General features: G+C 38.2%; 1 protein-coding gene across 1 annotated transcript in view; it reads right to left on the reverse strand.

Annotated features, from left to right (window-relative positions):
• Positions 1 to 12668, reverse strand: part of USP9X (ubiquitin specific peptidase 9 X-linked) — a 144891-nt gene that overhangs the window by 14880 nt on the left and 117343 nt on the right. Inside the window, 4 exon segments of the mRNA XM_033201721.1 lie at positions 436 to 1189; positions 2383 to 2524; positions 5780 to 5953; positions 10818 to 11008. Of these exon segments, the coding sequence (XP_033057612.1) occupies positions 436 to 1189; positions 2383 to 2524; positions 5780 to 5953; positions 10818 to 11008 (1261 nt within the window).

Genomic DNA, 12668 nt, shown 5'->3' on the forward strand with positions numbered 1-12668 from the left:
TCAGGCTACTTTAATTTAGACCCATTTTTATTTTGTTTTATTTATTTTTTTGAGATGGAGACTCACTCTGTCACCCAGGCTGGAGTGCAGTGGCACCGTCTTGGCTCACTGCAACCTCCACCTCCCAGGTTCAAGCGATTCTCCTGCCTCAGCCTCCCGAGTAGCTGGGACCACAGGTGCGTGCAACCATGCCTGGCTAATTTTAATATTTTTAGTAGAGATGGGGTTTCACCATGTTGGTCAGGCTGGTATCGAATTCTTGACCTCAGGTGATCCACCTACCTCCCAAAGCGCTGGGATCACAGGCGTGAACCACTGCACCCAGCAATTTAGACTCATTTAAAGTGAAAACATTAATTTTATGAACTTAAACATGTTGATGCTTACTAGAAATTATTCTTTACTACTAAGAAGCTAAACTCTCTTGATACTTACCGGGAGGAGGGTTTAAGTAAACGCCATTACATGTAAGCAGTTTTTTCATAAACTGAAAATACTCCATACTGTACTGCATTCGGTTATGCATGAATTGTACATTCTGTTTCCGTACACTTCTCTCAATGGCTGATGGCATAATAATCTGATGAGGTCTGGTGGTGATAGCAAGCTCTGATATGTATCTTATCAACTCATCATCTTGGTCTATTGTGTCCATTCGTTCGTAAAAAAGTATATAAGCATTCCACCACCTTTTCTGGCGCCTGTATGACATGCGCTTCATCATGTGATCAAACACTTCTCCCATGTACTCTCCACCAAAACACTGGTTTTTCATTTCTTCGTCATCATCCATTTTACATTCTGTTACATCACCATCATCAAATTTATACCAGCGATTTCTCTCACCATCTCCACCATTCCTTTGGATGATATAAGAATAGTAATGCCCCCCACTCGCTTGACCACTGTGTACAAGCACACCCACAAGTCTGTATTTTGTGCTTCCTGCTGTCTCACTTTCAGACTGCTCACTCTGTTGTATCAACTGACTCTCTGGGTTTACATTATCCCCTTCCAGCTTTGCGACACCTGCAACTGTGTAAGGTTCCATGTCCAGCTCTCGAGGAAATTCAAAATAATCATTGAACTTGATTGCACATTCTCTTTCCCAGTCATAGTCAAATCGCTTTAGTTGTATAGCAAGAACAGGAGGTAACTTTTTAATCAGCAAGCGCTTTACGGTATCAACCTAAAATAAACAAGAGAAAGTTACCAGATGTTCTATTAAAATCCACAATAAAAACAAACAAACAAAACCCAACAAAAACCCAAGCACACTTTTAAATGATATTAAGACTTATCTGAATTTTTAAGTGCAAACAAATACATGACAATGAGCATAATCAAGATAATCCTATCAGCTGATTTAAATGCTAAAATTAATAATATTCAACCAGTAAGTTGTTGACTGGTTTCTGTCATTGTTACCTAGCCATTATTACCTGTTTGATATTTACTGTTGTTCCCATGAAGGTGGTTTCCTATGCACAAACAATAACAATAATAGTAGCTAACATTTGTTGGTCAATTAAGATGCCAGGTAATATACTAAGTGCTGCACACGTAAAAACATACCTAATCCTTACAACCTTCTCAAGTGTGTACTACTGAACCTTAAAGATGAAAATTAGTAATCACAGAGAGGTCAAGTAACTTGCCTCAGGTCTCAGGAGCTGCAGGTGGCAGGCAGTATGGTTTTACAGCCCACAATCTCAATCTTTAAACTTTAAGACTTCTCTAAGTGGTGCATAAGGCCAAACAAAACAACACAAGTGACTTGAGAGTGAAAGGGTTTGGGAGCTCCCAAAGATATACCTTATTCATTACGATAATGCGTGTGAATTATCTCTCCCAAAGAACTGCTAGTAAGTTTCCAAAATAAATGGTTTTATAACATAGGTGATAAAAGAAATCTTACGGGCCACTTGACTAGTCTAAAAGAAATCTTATGTAGTTCAATAAAGTAATTAAATGGTTTCAGCAAATGTTTTGGTCTTGACAAGTAATCCTGGACATGACAGGAGAAATGTTTTCCTCTATCAGCTCTGTATCTTTGAGGGGTTCATTGGCAATTTGTTTCTTGGTAGAGATGGAAAGTGTCTGTAACTTACATAAGAGAATGCACTATCACGTTATGACTTTTAAAATTATTCACTCTTATTTACCTGTTTTTATCTTATTTACCTAGCCCCTTTGGCACTACTTTTTTTCCTTCCCTGCCAAACCTTCTATCAGTTATCATGTTGACTACTTCTCTGCTACCACTATACCAAAGTAGGAGAAAATAAAAAGAGGGTGACTTGTGAGGATGAACCAAAAAAACCAATTTCTTCTAAATCTATTAAATGTAATCAAAATTAAACAAAACTAGACAGCCCATACCTTTTTATTGCATTTTTCACAATGATATGCATTTGCACCTTCTAGTAAATCTCCTTTGACATACTGTTCCAAAGAATCAAGAAGATTTTGGTGATTTCTAATGTCTACGTTTAGGGTTGTAAAAGATTCTTCACATTCGTACCTAAAAACGATAAAAACAATAAAAGAAAGGATTTATCCCTTAGTTTTCTAAACGTTTATTTAGTTTTGGACTTAATGAAAACTACATTTGCCTTTTTTTTTTTAATTATACTTTATGTTCTAGGGTACATGTGCACAACGTGCAGGTCTGTTACATATGTATACATGTGCTGTGTTGGTTTGCTGCACCCATACATTTGCCATTTTTATAATACAAAACCCGTTAAGTCATAGAATGTTAGCAATAAAAGTTAACTTGATCAAGATTATTAGGTGAAATGGTTTTTTTTTTTTTTTGAGACAGAGTCTCGCTCTGTCGCCTGGGCTGGAGTGCAGTGGCCAGTTCTCAGCTCACTGCAAGCTCCGCCTCCCGCGTTTATGCCATTCTCCTGCCTCAGCCTCCGAGTAGCTGGGACTACAGGCGCCTGCCACCTCGCCTGGCTAGTTTTTTGTATTTTTTAGTAGAGACGGGGTTTCACCATGTTAGCCAGGATGGTCTCGATCTCCTGACCTCGTGATCCGCCCGTCTCGGCCTCCCAAAGTGCTGGGATTACAGGCTTGAGCCACCGCGCCCGGCCAGTGAAATGGTATTTTAAATTGAATCTGTCTGGACTCACAGCTGAATCTCTTTGTAGTATACGATGCTGCTTCCAGTGTTAACTGTTTAGATAGTAATTCACGCCGAGGCCAAAGCATGAATTTATTAAGTTTTGAAAATGATAAACTATGAATAAGCTAAACTTTTATATATTCTTCCTTTTCTGTAATGGAAGCCTTAGTAAAGCAAAAGTTTGAACACACAAATGAGTACAGGATTAGCAACCCGAGAAGGAGCTAGAATCCCAGTTTACGGTCATTTTCTACCAAAGAGACTCCGATTTCTGGTGAGACACATGCATAAATGCAAAACAAGGGATGTGAGGAATACATTATTAACCATTAATTCATTCAGTGGATAGACTGAGAGTACCTTCTACATGTAAAAGCACTGAGGGATATTCAATGTTTAAGATAGTCCCTTACTTAAGAAATTTTAAACTCAGGAAAAAAGGTACCTAAAGGCATTTATAAATTGTATGAATGGAATATAACGCAGGTATTAAGCAAATTGCTACTATATAATCAGGGAACAGCCCACAGAGAAAAAAAGTTAGATCTCAGACTACACTTCAAAAGTAGGATATTCTTCAACACCTATAAAAAGAAGGTGTTCTAACACTAGAGGACAGCAAAGTCTTTCTGTAAAGGGCCAGAAAGTAAGTATCTTAGGTTTTGTGAGGCATATGGTCTCTGTGGTAACTACAGATGCTTTTTGCTTATGAAATGATTACAGCCCAATAAACCCATCATAAATTGAAAATATCATAAGTTGAAAATGCATTTAATACACCTAACCTACCAAACATCATAGCTTTAGCCTAGCCTACCCTAAATGTGTTCAGAACACTTATATTGGCCTAGAGTTGGGCAAAATCTTATAACACAAAGATTCATGTAATTCACTGACTACTGTACTGAGAGTGAAAAACAGAATGGTTGTATGGGCACTCAGAGTTTCTTTCTTTTTTGTTTTTAATGAGGTGAGGTCTTGCTCTGTTATCCAGGCTGGAATGCAGTGGCATGATCATAGTTCACTGGAACTTCTAACTCCTGGACTCAAGTGATTCTCCTGACTCAGCCTCCCAAGCAGCTGGGACTGCAGGCGTCCACCCCCATGCCCAGCTAGTTAAAAAAAAAGACTAGTTTAGCTGTTGATCAGGTACAAGGATCTGATTTCAAGACCATTAATCTTTTGACATTTCACTTGCCAAAGAAAACCAGTGATTTCCAAATAATTTAGAAAATTGTCTAAAACTAAGGAGGAGTGACATGAACAAATGATCCCAAAGTTGGCTGTTTTCATCACTAATTAAAAACAAGGTTAAAATTTTATTTTGTTGTTCATCTAATATAAAAGGACTTTCAAAAGGACTGAAAGTTGCCTAGGCTAAGTGAATAAGTATATTCCCTAATTATGAATGAGTGGTAAGACTATAACTTCCTAGAAATTTCTCATTTATATAGTATTACCTTTCCCCCAATCATTTCCTGGTAATCAAAAACAAAACACCCCCACAAACCACATGTATACTCAACCCATGACTATATTTAATACAGTTTGGATTGTAGAAAATACTATCTTACTGTGACATTTTGGTGAAAAATGATTGCAAATCAACATTAATCCATATTATAACAAGACAAGCCCCAAAGTAAAACTTCCATATGACAGGCATATGTGTTTATCAGTAATGAACGCATTAACTATTTCTAATAGAAGCCCTTAATCAATTTTCCTTTTAGTCAATCTGTTTTGTCAATGTTTTTCTTGTAAAATCTTTTTTTACAATAGTTTTGGTATGTTTTGTATACAAATATACCTTAAAGACAATGACAATAATCAATGCTATTTTAAAAGTCATTATTTCATTTGTATAGGAACTACTACCACAGCTTTGTCATCTTCTAAACTTACTGTATTTACACTATTATAATCACTCAAGTTCTAAGATAAGGGCAAATTCATAAGTAACACCTGTAGCTATATGCAAAATGCCATTTCATTTCTCCAGGAATAATCTTCTGTAAAAGAATGTAAGAGTAGGCCGGGCGTGGTGGCTCACATCTGTCATCTCAACACTTTGGGAGGCTGAGGTGTGAGGACTGATTTTGAGGTCAGGAGTTTGAGACCCCATTGGGCAACAAGAGCTCCCATCTCTAAAAAAATTTACAAATTAGCCAGGCGTGATGGCACATGCCTGTAGTCCCAGCTATTTGAGAGGCTGAGGCAGTAGGATTGCTTGAGCCCGGAAGTTCAAAGTTACTATGAGTTACGATCATGCCACTGAACTCCAGCCTGGGAAACAAAGAGAAACCTTGTCTCTTTCAGAAAGAAAGAAAGAAAAAAAAAAGAGAAAGGAAAAGAAAAAGGAATAAGGAAAGGAAATAGGAAAGGAAAGGGAAGGGAGACTGTAAGAGTATAATATAATAAAATGGCTAAGAGATCAGGCAGAGTAGAAGGAACTAAAAATTAATTGACAAAAACAAAAAATAGCCCCACAGCAGTAAGGTATGCACAGTATATAAATCATTCTGTTTCAGATATTTAGTAATCAGTGACATACTCCACTTTTGTATGTAAGTACAAGTAAAAATTTTATTTTTGTTAGTATATACATGGTACAACATATACTTTCAATGTGTAATTATTACTTACCTATGTGGGCAGCCTTGGCAGATCTTCTGATCAGCAAAGGAACCTCCTAAGACTTTACTTAGCATAGCTGGATGTCCTAAAGCTTTTAAAGCTTCATCTAAACTATCCACCAATGAATTAAAAAATTCTAAAGCATCGTGTTGTTCACGCAGATTAACAGGCTCACCCCAAAGCCTAAGAAATGAATGAAATAAAACATGTAACATGTGACATTCACAGAACAATATGTACAACTGTATTTTTCAGGGGGAAAAAAAGCAACAGGACCACAAACAACAGTATATAAAACCGAGATTTTTATTCAACTACATAGAAAAAGTAAAAAAAAAAAAAAAAAAAAAAGAATGTGCTTTCCCTCTAGGATGTAGTGGTGTAAGAGAGTGAGCCTCATACTAAAACTAGTACCCTAGCGGCAAAGAACTGCCACGAAACCAGTGGTGTAATTGATGGATAGTACGGCTCCAAGAATGAGGTGGTGGATCTCACTCTTATGTGGATGTTACAATCCCTATTTTATTTCTTTCATTTTGCTTATATTTTAGATTATAAATAGTAAAAAGATCAGATCTAGTTGCTCTTCAATTTATTTTTTTCCCCAAGTGAAGAGAGAAAGCTTTAACTTGTTTTACAGTTAATCTCTTGAATAATCTAAGAAAAGACACCATCACTACATACCACAAAATGAGAACTCATACTTCTAAAACTTAGGCACTGCTGGAAACTATCAATAATACCTGATTTTGTATATACAGAATAATGTACATAGAGAATTTAAGTGTATTTGTTCTAAGCAAGAAATGACAAACATTTTAAAGTATGCAAGAACTGTCTTTTGATACTTTTGTAAAACCTTTTCTATATAGCAATCTCATTTCTATTATATTTTAGACAAATAAAATTTGTATACAGTAAGTTTAAAATCAAATAAATTATTTGTTAAAAATCAGCTTGTTCCATTACAAGAAATTACACCAATCTGTTCTATTTACTTTCAAACCATACTCAACTCCTCCAACTTTCAAACATGTAATCAACTAACTTCCAAAGGGAAAAGGTACCCTTTATAAAGGAGAGATCTGTTAAGACAGCAAGAAATCAAAATTGGTATCACTTAATTAAGTGGTAACCCATGCCTCCCAACACAGTGCAGTGAGAAACACAAAACATCAATTACACAGTTTTATTGCCCCCACCCCCTCAACATTTAACATGAAGCTAATCATGAGAAAACAATCACACAAATCAAAAAAGACATTCTGCAAGACAACAGGCCTGGACTCTTTAAAAATTTCAGTGTGATACAAGTCACAAGTTACGGAGGTTATTTTACATAAAAGGCAACTAAAGAGCAAACAGCCAAATTCTTGTGATTCCTTCATGAGTATCAGATTGGGATAGAAAGATACGTTATAAAGACCATTTTTGGGAAATCAGAATATATACTGATGAATATTAGAGATTAAAAATCGATATTACATTACTTGGATATAACTATATTATACATAAGTAGGAAAACTGCCTTATTCTGATAAATGATTTCTTATAAGATATATGTGGAAGTATGAAGGGGTGAAGCATCATGTTTGCAACTTACTATCAATTTAAGAACAAAATAAACCAAAAACCAAGTATACATATGGCAAGATAAGCAAATATGGCAGAATGTTAACTAGTGAAACTGCATACAGAATATAACATAAAGGTGATAATTATACCTCTTCTTCACCTTTTCTGTAGGTTTGAAACTTTTGAAAATAAAAAAGTGGGGTGAGGAAGTATAGTTAACTAAACCACTTGTATCAAGAGTAGATTATGTGTCTAAAGTGTGGATAATCCAAAGTGCTAGTCTATACAAACCGAGCTCCACTAGCACAGGGAATAACTGAAAAGTCAAAAAAGCAAAGGCATTACAAGAGAAAAAATTGTAACTGAATGACAAATTAAGACAAAAGTTGGCCGGGCACGGGGGCTCAAGCCTGTAATCCCAGCACTTTGGGAGGCCGAGACGGGCAGATCACGAGGTCAGGAGATTGAGACCATCCTGGCTAACACGGTGAAACCCCGTCTCTACTAAAAAATATAAAAAATTAGCCGGGCGAGGTGGCGGGCGCCTGTAGTCCCAGCTACTCGGGAGGCTGAGGCAGGAGAATGGCATGAACCCGGGAGGCGGAGCTTGCAGTGAGCTGAGATCCGGCCACAGCACTCCAGCCTGGGCGACAAAGCGAGACTCTGTCTCAAAAAAAAAAAAAAAAAAAAAAAGACAAAAGTTTAAAAAGTGTAAGCCTCAGCTGGGCGTGGTGGCTCACGCCTGTAATCCCAGCACTTTGGGAGTCCGAGGCGGATGGATCACCTGAAGTCAGGAGTTCAAGACCAGCCTGATCAACATTGTGAAACCCCGTCTTTACTAAAAATACAAAAATTAGCTGGGCATGGTGGCGGGCACCTGTAATCCCAGCTACTTGGGAGGCCGAGACAGGAGAATCGCTTGAACCCAAGAGACAGAGGTTACTGTGAGCCAAGATCACACCACTGCACTCTAGCCTGGGCGACAGAGTGAGACTACATCTTAAAAAACACCCAGTGTAAGCCTCTGTTTGTGTTCTTCAATTTGGAAAAGCATAAACAGAAATGCTAAAAGCCTTAAGGCAGAGATGGAATAACCTAGGGAAAGAAGACAGAACTGAAATAGTCAGAGAGGAGGGAGAGTGGTATGCTGGGCGATGGGACTAAAAGCAAAATGAGAGATGGGAGGGAGGGTGGTCCACACAAGACACTAGTACAGAGTAAGTAGAGGGCCCAGCTAGGGCAGGAGAAGAAATTTATACTGCTTTGTCAGAAGAAGGGAAGGCGGACCAGAGTATCAGGTGACCCTTCATTCCTCACTCCTCTCAGCTGGCTGGGAAGCACCTTAAAGGGATTCCAAGGAGGATTACTTACAAAACGAAACAAACCTCACTGCTATAAATAATTATACCCCTTTTCATACACAGTAAGAGTTACGTGTCGTACTGTAGTTATTTTAGCACAGTGCATGACGTATTACTGACTTAAAAAAAGTCAAAGGAAACAAGATAAAATTGTCATTGAGTTTTCTAACTTAAAAAAATAGTTGGTGAGGGCAATTTTTCCTTTGCAGATCTTTTCTAGCTATTAAATGAAAAAATAAAATATTGTTATTTTTTAACCCTGAAGAAATACTGTATTAAGATAATGATAATCGGCCAGGTGCAGTGGCTCACGCCTGCAATCCCAGCATTTTGGGAGGCCGAGGCGGGTGGATCACCTGACGTCAGGAATTCGAGACCAGCCTGGCCAACACGGCGAAACCCTGTCTCTACTAAAAATACAAAAAATTGGTGGGGTAGGGTGGGCCTGTCGTCCCAGCTACTTGGGAGGCTGAGGCTGAAGAATCGCTTGAACCCAGGAGGCAGAGGTTGCAGTGAGCCGAGATCGAGCCAATGCACTTTAGCCTGGGCGGCAACAGAGCAGGTCTCTGTCTCCCAAAAAAAAAAAAAAAAAAAAAAAGCCGGGAGCAGTAGCTCACGCCTGTAATCCCAGCACTTTGGGAAGCTGAGGTGGGCGGGTCACCTGTGGTCAGGAGTTCGAGATCAGCCTGGCCAACATGGTGAAACCCCGTTTGTACTAAAAATACAAAAATTAGCCGGGCATGGTGGCACACGCCTATAACCCTAGCTACTCAGGAGGCTGAGACAGAATTGCTTGAACCCAGGAGGCGGAGGTTACAGTGAGCTGAGATCGCGCCACTGCACTCTAGCCTGGGTGACAGAGCGAAGACTCCATCTCAGAATTAAAAAAAAAAAAAAAAGATAATCAATTGCTGTTAACATCGTAAGAAGACAGACGTTACATGTTACTCCTCATGGAGATAAACATTACCCCCTGTGAAGTAGCCTTGCCTATCCATTCCACCAAAAGAAAAATAATACCTCAATCTGCTCAAGCCTCTAGATCTCACAAGGTGTTTATAGAAGATGCAGGTGACCAAGAAAAACAGAAAATAATAAACGACCACAGGGGTTCCATCAACAAAATTCAGACTGTGGGGAAATTTATAGGGTAAACTATTTGTCCTCTGATTTCCCCATAATTGTAAAGGGAAAAAAAGGAACAGATGAACAACCAAGAGTCATTATCAACCATTTGTGGTAAATGGACCTCAACTGAATCTTATTTTTAAAAAATATCCGTAAAAACCAATTATGAGATAACTCGGTAAATTCAAACACTGACAAGAGATATTAAGCAATTTTAAAAAAACATAATGGTATCATGGTCATATTTTGAGACAGACACTACAGACACATACTTAAGTATTTATAGATGGAACTAAGATTTGCTTCAAAACAATCTAGAAAGAAATAGGTAGGGGCCGGGTGCGGTGGTTCACGCCTGTAAACCCAGCACTTTGGGAGGCTGAGGTGGGAATCACCTGAGGTCAGGAGTTCGAGACCAGCCTGGCCAACATGGTAAAACCCCGTCTCCACTAAAAATACAACAAATTAGCTAGGCGTGTTGGTGGGTGCCTATAATCCCAGCTACTTGGGAGGCTAAGGCAGGAGAATTGCTAAAACCCGGGAGGCGGATATTGCAGTGAGCCAAGATCACACCACTGCAGTTAAGCCTGGGCAATAAGAGCAAAACTCCATCTCAAGAAAAAAAAAAAAAAAAGGCTGGCCACAAGTTGACTACTACTGAAGTTGGGTGACAAGTATACAGGGGTTCATACTATTTTTTCCACTTCTGTATTTATTAGATGTTTTCCTAATAAAAAGTTAATAATATGGTTAAGAGACTAAAGGATGCTGCCCTTCCTTACTATGCCAGTTTCTACTTCTTCCTAAGGGGAACCCCCCCCAAAAAAAGAAAAACAAAAAACCCACCCAACTAAGGACAGTTTGAGTATTAGCAGTGCTTAAAAAAAGATGCCTTCCAACATGTCTTTTAGAGAGGTTTAATGTTAGTGTATTGAGATGCTCATTTTAAGAAGTATCTCTATTACTATCCATCCATAGTTTACCTGAACTGTTTCCAAAATCCTCTGGGCACATAGTATTGCAGTCGAGAAGCAGCTAAATGACCAAAGATGACCTGAAGGTGTCTTAGGACACCAATGTTGTACTCTTTCCTATCTTCAGTTTTACTTAATGCTGGTTTATCTTCAAATTGTTGAGGATATCCAAATACATCATCCCTGGGATCAACATTGCTCTAGAAACCAAAAATTATCACCAATGAGTTCAAGTACAGTAAAATACGTTGAGACAAATGCCAAGCAGTTAGTGAATAAATGATTTGTATTCCTATTCCGCTCATTTCCAAAGCACTTAATTTTCAATTTATAAATTTTTAGTATTTAGTGTTTATCCACACCATTTCACATATCAGTTATCATAACCAAATAACCTTGACCATGTATAGGAGAGACAGATAATACAGTGTAGTGTTAGCATAGTAATTTAGACTGAACTAGACATAAATGCAGGCTCTACCACTTATAAGCCAAGTAACTTTGAGCAAGTAAAAACTACTTAAACTTTCTAAGCTTCAAGTTTATGTGTGAATGGGGATAATATATCCTTCGTGTAGTTGTTGTATATAAAATGCTCAGATCTGTCAATAAAATATACTTATTAGTATCAGTATAGTCAATTATTTGCTTAATGACAGGGATAAATTCTGAGAAATGCATCATTAGTGATTTTGTCATGTGAACATCATAGAGTATACCTATAAAACCTAGATGGTATAGCCAATTGCTCCTAGGTTGTAAACTTGTACAGCATGTTATTGTACTACATACTGTAGACAACTGCAACCCAACGGTGAATCTGTGCATCTAAAAATAGAAAGGTACAGTAAAAATAAAATATAATCTTATTGGACTACTGTCATATATGTGGTCTGTTATTGTCTGAAACATTATTTGGTGCATGACTGCAGTACTCTTCCACATATGGTGCTGGGTAACTGGATAATCCACACGCGAAAGAATAAAGTTGGGCCCTTCCCTTATGAAACACTACATACAAAAATTAACTCGAAATGGATCAAAATCCTAAATATAAGAGCTAAAACCACAGAATTCTTTAAAAAAAAACATAGGGCAAAAGCTTTAAGACACTGGATTTGGCAATGATTTCTTGGATATGACATCAGAGGTACAGGCAACAAAAGAAAGTATCTGCAAATCACATATCTGACAGAGAACTCTTAAAACTCAACAACACAACTTAAAAATAGACAAAGAAGATGCACAAGTGCCCAATAATAAGCACAGCAAAAGACGCTCAAAATCGTTAACCATTTGGGAAATGCAAATTAAAACCATGACAAGATGCTACCTCACACTCAATTAGGGTGTCAACTACCAGAAAGAGTGAGTATAATAAGTGTTGGCAAGGACATGGAGAAATTGGAGCCCTTGTGCAATGCTGGTAGTAATGTAAAATGGTGCAGTCACTCTAGAAAACAGTTCCTCAAAAAATTTAGCTGTATACGGTGGCTAACGCCTATAATCCCAGCACTTTGGGAGGCCAAGGTGGGCAGATCACCTGAGGTCAGGAGTTCGAAACTAGTCTGGCCAACATGGTGAAACCCCATCTCTACTAAAAATACAAAAATTAGCGGGGCATGGTGGTGCATGCCTGTAGTCCCAGCTACTCATGAGGCTGAGGCAGGAGAATCACTTGAACCTAGGAGGCAGAGGTTGCAGTGAGCTGAGATCGCACCACTGCACTCCAGCCTGTGTGACAGAGTAAGACTCTGTCTGGAAAAAAAAATAATAATAATAAAATAAAAATAGCATCACCATATGATCTAGTACTTCCACTTCTGAGCATATAACTGGAAATACTGAAAGCAGGACCTC

This window comes from Trachypithecus francoisi, unplaced genomic scaffold (assembly GCF_009764315.1).
Source record: "Trachypithecus francoisi isolate TF-2019V2 unplaced genomic scaffold, Tfra_2.0 Lachesis_group6, whole genome shotgun sequence".
Lineage (NCBI taxonomy): Eukaryota > Metazoa > Chordata > Mammalia > Primates > Cercopithecidae > Trachypithecus > Trachypithecus francoisi.